This window comes from Pinus tabuliformis, chromosome 3_2 (assembly GCF_031772625.1).
Source record: "Pinus tabuliformis cultivar Carrire ecotype Pingquan chromosome 3_2, CPIR1, whole genome shotgun sequence".
Classification (NCBI taxonomy): domain Eukaryota; kingdom Viridiplantae; phylum Streptophyta; class Pinopsida; order Pinales; family Pinaceae; genus Pinus; species Pinus tabuliformis.
Window position 1 is genome coordinate 749086631 of NC_142302.1, and position 9092 is coordinate 749095722.

At 38.6% G+C, this 9092-nt stretch overlaps 2 protein-coding genes across 2 annotated transcripts; both read left to right on the forward strand.

Moving 5' to 3' along the window:
• The first annotated feature begins 5668 nt into the window (after positions 1-5668).
• On the forward strand, positions 5669-6739 carry LOC149182761 (uncharacterized). The gene is made up of 2 exons (XM_089414666.1): positions 5669-6297; positions 6523-6739. The coding sequence occupies exons 1-2, from the start codon at positions 5669-5671 to the stop codon at positions 6737-6739; spliced, it is 846 nt and encodes a 281-aa protein (XP_089270792.1).
• LOC149182762 (uncharacterized) lies at positions 6736-7437 on the forward strand. The gene has a single exon (XM_089418624.1). The coding sequence runs from the start codon at positions 6763-6765 to the stop codon at positions 7183-7185; it is 423 nt and encodes a 140-aa protein (XP_089274750.1). The 5' UTR covers positions 6736-6762; the 3' UTR covers positions 7186-7437.
• The last annotated feature ends 1655 nt before the right edge of the window (positions 7438-9092 follow it).

Consider the following 9092-nt stretch of genomic DNA (forward strand, 5'->3'; position numbering starts at 1 on the left):
ACCGTATCCGAAATTTATGTAATTAAGTTATTTAGTTAGCAGTATTTAAACCCTTCTCATGCATTTAGAGAAGGGTCCAGAAATTTGTCAAAAACTTGTCCTCAAAATATGCACTTTTGCACCCTCAGAGGAGGTTTTGATGAATGAATGGATCAAGGTTTATTAATGTTTGCATTTGATATCTGCTACTGATGTTGCACTTCTGTACTCTTGGTAGATATTAGAACAAATAGAGATAAATCATTGTTGCTTGAAGCTTATGAGTAGGACCAATCATAAATGGTACTTTTATCTCTTGACCATTCCTGCTTATATTCTTAAAGTGATATACAGTTTTTAGTTGTTTATATGTTATTGCATAAATGTTTGAGTTACCATTTGGCACTTTTGTACGGTGGAGTCATTTATTTATGTTTGATATATGAATAACTTATTATGCGATATGCTGTTCACAACTGTTTTGCCTAACTTTTTATGCAAAGTAGTTCATCTTAATTGATTTCCATTCTTATGATAGCTGAATGATCTTTATTACCAGTTATTATTTGAAATCTCTTTAGATCGCATAATAGAAGAAATACATCCCGGGTTAGCATATATTAGATGTGATGTTTTCATTAGATTACAATAGCATAGAATTAGATTAAAGTAGCTTAGATTAGAACCCTTAGATCAGCATCATCCAACTCTGCACACACACACACCCTTAGATTGGGAAACTAGTCCCATTATCCCCAGTCGGACCCGCTATACCAAACGGATAAGGAGCTGCCAACCAAGGTCCGGACCGAGTGGGTATCCCCCTTGTTGTCGACCCGATTTTCGGGGCTTCAACACAACCTCGGTTTAAAATTTCATGTAGTAAAAGTTAATAAAGGAAAAATAAGACCAAGGTAAAGGGACACTTATTCCAAGTTGAATGTTGGGAAAAACATCCTAGTGGGCATCACTGGTTGTGTTTATGGCTAAGGGAAATTGGCAAAGGCAATGGCAAAGGACTTGAAAAGGAAAAGAAGAATTAATTAGCATATGTTTTTTTATGAAAATAAAGGAAATTGGGAGAAAATAGAGGTGAAAGGTCATAGGTTGCATGTGAGGAGGAAATTAAAGGAAAAGAATGGAAAAATGAAGAAATTAGAGGCATCAAGAATAAAAATACATCAGAGGATCAGTTTGTAGCTTTTGTCAATTCAGTTTTGAAGTTAGTCTCATAGAGGATAAGAGCACCAAGATGAGAAGGAGAGCAAGAAAGCAAAGGAAGGACAAGGAAGGATAAATAAAGCAAAGGAAAGAAAGGACCAAGAAAGGAAAGGTTGGATCAGGAAAATTCAACAGGAATACTTGCAGGTAACAGATTGCATGTATGGTTTCCTAGCTGGTTTTGGCATGCATGTCATATGCATGTGTGTATTTTGGTTTCTTTGTTGTCGGTGGCATGGATTTTGTTGGGTTTTGACATTGGTTTCAGCCTTGCCTTGCTATTTCTGGATAGCCATGGTGTGATGGGATTCTTTCTTAGTTGAGTTATGGATTTCCGAAAGGTTTTGGATCCATGTGAGGTGGTCTTATGAAAATCCCAAGGGTTGGGAGTGGAGATGGTTTTCTCTGGGAAGCCCTCAACAGGTGGGTGGAGACAAGAAAATTCCTCAAGAGATGGTGAAGGAATTTGGAGGCATGCAAGCTCAGTTTGGTTTGTGATCTCAGGACCAGTTTAGGTGAGATCACAGTATGGTGAGGGTGGAGGTGGTTTAACCTCTGGATTCTCTTGGTTGTTTATGGATGGTTTTATCCCATGAGATCCCACATTCATGCTTGGAATAGGACACAAGGGTGATTAGTTGACAAAAAGATTTGGTTCAGCCTAATCTATGGTCGAGTGGTACGTGGAAGTCCTTGACTTGGTTGGATTTTTCATATGGTTAATAAGAGCTAAGTTCCTCTTGTTTTGATGAGTAAATGTAATTGTTATTATGTGGCTTAAATGATTTTTCTATCATTGTTATTTATATGTTTATATGTTGGTTATAACCATGGTTAGTTGACATACCTAAGTATGGATCTTATCACATTTCACTCAATGAATGTATCACCTAACTGGTGGTATGACAACTATTGTGAGAAGGCATAAACCCTTGTTGTTAAATCTCAGATAAGTTTTCAGATCCTTATGTTCAAATATGCATTCATGACTTGTAGGTTGCATGTTCACCATGTCTTTGACGGAATGCCAGTCCTGGTTGGGAGGGGTCAGGATAAGTCTTGGTTCAATTTTTGGTTTATAGGCTATGTTTCTATGTAATTTATCATTTTTGGAAGTTTCATTGAGTTTTGGGCAGACACCTGAGTCCTGACCCTGAAAAATTGGCTCAAAATTGGAGGTCGCTAGCATAGAACTGACTGGAAAAGTCCATAGTCGCATGGAGTTAGGCTTATCAATGTGACTAGATGGCTATAGTTGCATGCATGCCTTAGCAAGGGAGCGGCTGAGGCTCTAAGTCAATGAAAAAGAGAGTTATCTCAGGGTTTGGACACCTAGAGGGGTTGGGTTGCTCCTAGAGGTCCTGTAGCACTTGAGGGAAGTCAGTGAGGTCTTAAGGTGTCGATTCCATTTCCTTAAGGTCATATAGGAGGTTGAGTCTTATCATAGTGACCCTTAGCTCATGTTTAGCCCGGGAAATCTAGTGAAAGTGGGTAAATGTGGGAGGAGGCGATTACATCACAAGTGATCTCCATCACTATGTTTTTTCCCAACATTTAGCTTGGAATATGTGTCCCATGACCTTGGTCTTATTTTTCCTTTATTAACTTTATTACATGGATTTTTAACTAGGGTTGTTACTACTACAAAACCGAATACCTCTTTAAGACTTCAACATCCTCAACATCCTTACCTTTATCACTAGAAATATGAACTGCAAACAATACACATCATTTTATGCTACTGTGCTTGACCTGCATAGATGTAACCATCCCCACTGATGTAAGCTTATTTTTACCCTGCAAGATTCTCTTCTCTCTATCATAATCCAAGCACTCAATAGCCATATCATAGCAATCTACCTTAGTCATGAATGTACAACCAATCCATACCCAACAACATATTGTATGATCCCAACGGAAGCACATTTAGATGCGATGATGTAGGCATAATGTTCAGCTCAAATGCACAGGATCTTACCCAATGATGAAATCTTTTCTTGGTACCTTCCATCTCGATAATAGACGCTTGATGATCAACCTACCTATTATCCAATGTTGCATAAATCTGAAGAATACTCTATCCAACATCCCCAACTGTATGTGCCTCCTCAAAACTGTAAATTTGTTGTTTGCCACTCTGATGTTGTGGACAATCTCTCATGCGATGATCCTTTCCACAAGTCCAACACTGTAAAAGCTTCATGTCATCACCCTTGTTCAACATCATTGGAAGCGTGTATTTTGGAGTGGAAGGAGGACTACACGAAATATAAAACACTTCCTTTTTATATATCTGGGGAATTTGGAGGAGCAGAAATGCACATATTTTTTAAAACATCCCACTGGATTCTAGTAGGATTTGCATAAAAATATATACATATTTTAATGAGATTGGGCTTATGGTTCATAAGAGAAAACAAAGATGCATTTAATAATTCGATATCTAGAACAAATATCTTGTGGGGTTTTTTTATGGTGCTGTTAATCTTAACAATTGTGGCAATTGAGGCATACATTTTCTTGCATAGTGAGAAACATTATCATTTCTACTGGAATAGTGGTACTGGTATTGGGGCATACATTTTCTTGCATAGTGGGCAATACTATCATTTCTACTGGAATAGTGGTGCTAGTACAAAGACTCAGGCTAAGATTATAGCACTATAGGGAGTCTTATTCTCTATGAAATGGTTATCTCTGGTGACATTAGATGTCTTTGGGGATTCAAAAATTGTAATTGATTGGACAAATGAAACGCCCACTTTCGATCCCTCAATGCTTACAAATTGGATGAGTAGAATTAGAGAACTAATTGGACACTTTAGATCAATGACATTTACAAATATATACAGGGAATTGAATAATATTGTTGATACAATCTCAAAGAAGGGAGACAAATATTCTCTAGGGGAGATTAACTTCGCAGCATATAGCAATGATACACTTCAAAAGGCTAGAAAGATACAGTTTACCTGATGATTACTCAAATTTGTCGCTGATCTATAGGCATTTATGTTTTGATGAAACTAAACATTTTGACATGCTATTTTTGTATATATGTTTTTGTGTTACAATAATATGAACAAATTTTCTAAAATCGAATTTAGTATGTTATCTATTTTGACATAGTCTGAACTCTACATATGATTGGAATTTTGAATTATATTATCAAATGTAAGCAAGTTTTTACTAAGATTTTTTCTTTTCCTAAAAATTAATTATAAAAAATAATTATTGCACATTACTTAATTTTGGTTCCTATCCAAGATTAGGTTTACCTCAATTTCACATGTATTGGATTTTACTTACTTTTATATTTTATATTTTAAGTTCTCTAAAATATTAAAATTATTATTTTTATTTTTTTTAAATTTTTAATATTATAGAGAAAAAGAAAGTTGTTGAATTCTAAAGCCCCATTATTATTAGTGTTTATTTTGGTTTAAGTTAAAGTTACAATGACTATTCAACTACTATAATTTAAAAATTAAGATACTCATAAAATATAAATTAGTTAATTTGTGTGGGTTTAATTCTATTAAAATATTATTAAATTTGATAAAAAAAATACTTATAACTCGTCAAAATATAATATAATTTTAATTTAAAAAAACAAAACAAAACACGTATTTTTTTATTATTATTATAATATAGATATTATGAGTCAATATTTATTGATAATTTAAAAAAAAATACTTACCGAGGATTTTAGGATTTATTTTTATTTTTATTTTTTAATGATTTTTAAATTACGCTTTCAGATCAGGTATGACGTTTAAATCCCTGAGGCACGGTAAAAGTTTCCATTTTGACCAGCGTCAATTGGGCGTGGAGTGCGCAGACGCTGCTGCAATCATGCACGCCCAATACTGCATCTCTGGTTATGATGACGCCACCATACCCATACCTGCACCATTGCCACGTAGCAATTAATGGGCGATCAGAAACTGTTTTGGAAGTATTGAGATACCCGAAGCATCCACGTGTATCTTAGCCACGTGGCCTGGTGCCGAAGCTGTTTAGATGTAAGGATCGATTGATTGTACCAAGAGCCAGAGAGCGAGACCGGTTGGAACAGAATTGGAGAGGACTGGTCGTAGAATGTCGGATTTGACGTGCTAGGAGACAAGGCAACAGCTAGAAGCCCCAAAGTGCAAATTCGGAGTCAAATTTGACGGCCTTTTGGGTAGAATTCAAGTATCTGGGTTGGACTGGTACTGCCAGTGTGTCGTGTAGCTTGTGGCTGGGATTCGATCGTGGATTTCCATCGCCACAGCAATGGCTTTGATTATGTTCCGTTGCATTTGTATCTTTATTAGCCAGATCTCATTTCTCAGTGCTTTTAGCCAGGGAGGCAATTCTGAGATAGCCATGACATTTGATCTCCTTTTTTGGCCCAGGTTTTGTTTTTCTTTGATGTTGGATTTGGAGAGGCAGAGAAAGTAGAAGTGTGGGGTGTTGAAAAAGCATGAATGCCCAGGCCCATGTGGCAGGGCTAAAAAGGTTATCTGCCAGGGCTAAGAAAGTCCACAATCCTACGAAAGCAGGGCATTTACACAAGGGGCTGGATTCCTTTTCTGTTTTTGCAGGGAAGGCTATTCAGCATCTGAAGACGAAGCACAAAGTCCCCACTGAGAAAGGCCTGTCAGATGAAGAATTTGTGAGGCTTGAAGCTACTTTTGGTTTCACTTTTCCTCCAGATTTAAGGGCTGTTTTGCAGCAGGGTGTCCCTGTGGGAGTTGGGTTCCCAGATTGGAGGTCGGGTGGGTCTCAGCAGCTGCGCATGAGACTCAACCTGCCCATGGCAAGGCTTTCATATGAGGTGGCCCAGGATCGATTCTGGTGCAAGCAGTGGGGTCACAGGCCCCGCTATACAGAAAACGCAGCTGAAATTGCGAGGGCCAACTTGAAAAAGGTGCCTCTTTTGGTACCCTTGTATGGCCATTGCTATATTCCCTCATCTCCCAATCTTGCAGGCAATCCTGTGTTTTTTGTTTATAAGAGCGACGTGTTTTGCTGTGGATTCGACCTCGGGGATTTCTTTGAGAGAGCGAACTTTGGTTTCCATGAGCCCTCGGATTTTTCAGCGAGTTTCAGGCATGTCCATGATGGTTTGAGGGATTGTTCAATGAGTTTTCACAGGAGAAGGGGCAGCTGGGTTGAATTTGAGAAGAATCCTGCCAAAATGAATGGAGAGAAATCTAGCTGAAACATAGAAGCATGGGGTAGAAGCCAGGATTCTGTAGCTAAACGCTGCGACGTTATTGACATCAACAAGAGGTTTTCAGAATGGCCCACGAAATGTATTTGTGTGTCTGACAGGCACTCTTACATTGCTAGCAGTAGCTACAATTTGCCTGATTTTAAACGCAATGCCCAGTTCCACGGCAATATTCTTTCCGATAAAATTATTGCCAATTTAGCAGCTGCAACCTCCCCTGCCCCTTCAAAATCTGCAAGGTGGATAGCATTTTGGAGTGATTTGGCAGAAGAGAAGTCCAATTCTTCTCTCCACACCTCTCCTGAAAACTTATTTTAAAACGGAGGCTGATTTTGATTTTGATGGGGGTTTCAGATTCTAATATCTGCATGCCAAGATGGTTAGTGGACTACTTGGAGGAGCTGTCAAATCTGCTCAGAAATGGAGGTTGGAAGGAACAAGACATCAACGCCATGATTCAGGGCTCATCCTCTCCTTCCTCGGCCAATGAAGATATTTATTTGGACAGTACGACAATTTTGGAAGGCCTGTTACTGAAAGCAGATCTGATGTCAAATTCTCTGAGAAAAGCAGGATGGAGTTCTGAGGATATTGCAGAGATTTTCGAAATCGATTATCCCACTCAAAAGCCCACCAAGAAAATCTCGCCAGAACTCGCAGAAAGGATTGGAAAACTTGCAGGGTATGTTACTCGAACACGATTGCCGATTGCTGCCTTCTTACTGTGTTCATCCAAATTCTGGAGAGCCTGTGCATGTGTATAAATTTAGTTTCAAGATTTGTTCAAACACATGGTCAAAGTTCATTGAAGCAATACATTACAAAATTGTGATTTCTTCATCATAAATAATCTCGGTGAAGTCCGTTGCTTTACTTCAGAGATTGAAGAATAAATAAGCACAAATGATCCGCATTACATCCTAAACACTGGCAAAATAACCCATTGATAAATCCAGACTCTAATAACCCAAAAGTCATCTGATTACTGCATTTTGATGGCTTGAATTCCAGAAATGTAGAATGTGTAAACCCATCATTGACTATCAACCTGATATAATTGTTCTTTCGATATGTAATGTAATTTCAACCTGAAACTGTTATTCTTATATAGTGTAATCTTAGTTTCTTTGAAACTGTTATTCTTATATAGTGTAATCTTAGTTTCTTTGATTTGATTTTTTTTTTTCCGAAGAAAAAGCGAACTTTTTATTAAGGAGATAAAAAGTTACATTGCAGATGCTTAGCATTTCCATAAGTTGCTGCTTGCCGAACCAAGCATACATAAAACACTTAAGGCTCCTTTCTGTAGATGAGACACAGAAAAGCAGAGCAGTCAAGCAGTTACAGTCCACTGTAGCAAACAGCAGTGACCCAAATAGAGCACGACCGAGCAAAATAAACAACCCAGCAAAGCATGCAAAAGATCAAAAACATACCAACGGGCCTCCTCAACAGAGAGGAAAACAGCCCACCAAAAAATAACCACGAGTTTTGGAACTGAAATATGTCTGAGAGATAAAAAAGTCTGTGCAAAAAATTGTAAAGTCTAGAGTGCCGAAAGCAAATAAACACCAGCTGAAAAGGTTAAGTATAAGGCGGTGCATCTGACATAAAAGTCTGTCCATGACTGACTTCAACTATTTTCCACCTTCCCAGAACTTGCTGCAAACCTTCCTTAGAAAGTTTGTCCGCGTCATCGTTGCTATCCCTGTAAATATGGCATATGGAAAAAGAGTTAAAAGATGATTTTAAGGCCTGTATTTCCTGAAGCAAGGGATTCAATAAAAGATTTCTGCAAGAACTTTTTCCGTTAACCCAGTGAACAACGTTGAGAGAGTCTCCAAAGATCTGAATAGTGAAGGTGTTCCTTTGAATGAGCCAACAGAGGAGGAGCCTTAAAGCTGATAATTCAGCAAAGTTGTTTGTGCCAGACCCCAGACCAATGGAGGCTTTGAGGGAGTGATCAGCGTTGTTGTGAATGACAATGCCAGCACCTGCTATATTATTTTGAGAGGCACCATCAAAAAACGCCCAAGGGATGCCAGCTTTGATTTGGACTGTTTTGTCATGAATTTGAGGTCTTTTTTCTTCGGGTTCTGGGATTGAATCGTAAATGGAAACAACTTGGATGGCAATGTTGGAAGACTGTGAATCCTTGTCTTGAAAGATGGACCTATTTCTTGCTAGCCAGACTCCCCAGCAAATGAGCGGTGGGAGATTCCTGAGATTCCCATCCGGATAGTGCTGCCACCAGTTTGACCAGGCCTCAGCCAGATTCCCATTGCCCCATTGAAATTTTTTGTTCATTAGCTTTTCGGCCTCCCTCCAGACTTTGACAGTTTCCGGACATTGAAGGAACAGATGGGATATTGAATCCTCTGCAGCTTTACAGAGAGAACACCTTCCCGGACCATGCATGAATCTGGCCTGAAGAATGTCCCAGGTAGGGACTTTCCTTTTAAGGAGACACCATAGAAAGAGTCTAGCCTTAGCAGGGCATTTGAGCTTCCAAATATGAGTGACCCACCACTCTGGATTGTCCCATCCTTTTCTAGATTGAATAAACTTGTATCCTTCTTTAGGGGAGTAGTCTCCTGTTTCCCCATGAGCCCAGATCAGGCTGTCTGGTCCATCAGAAATTCTCACATTTGAGCGAATAAGTTCTTGGGTG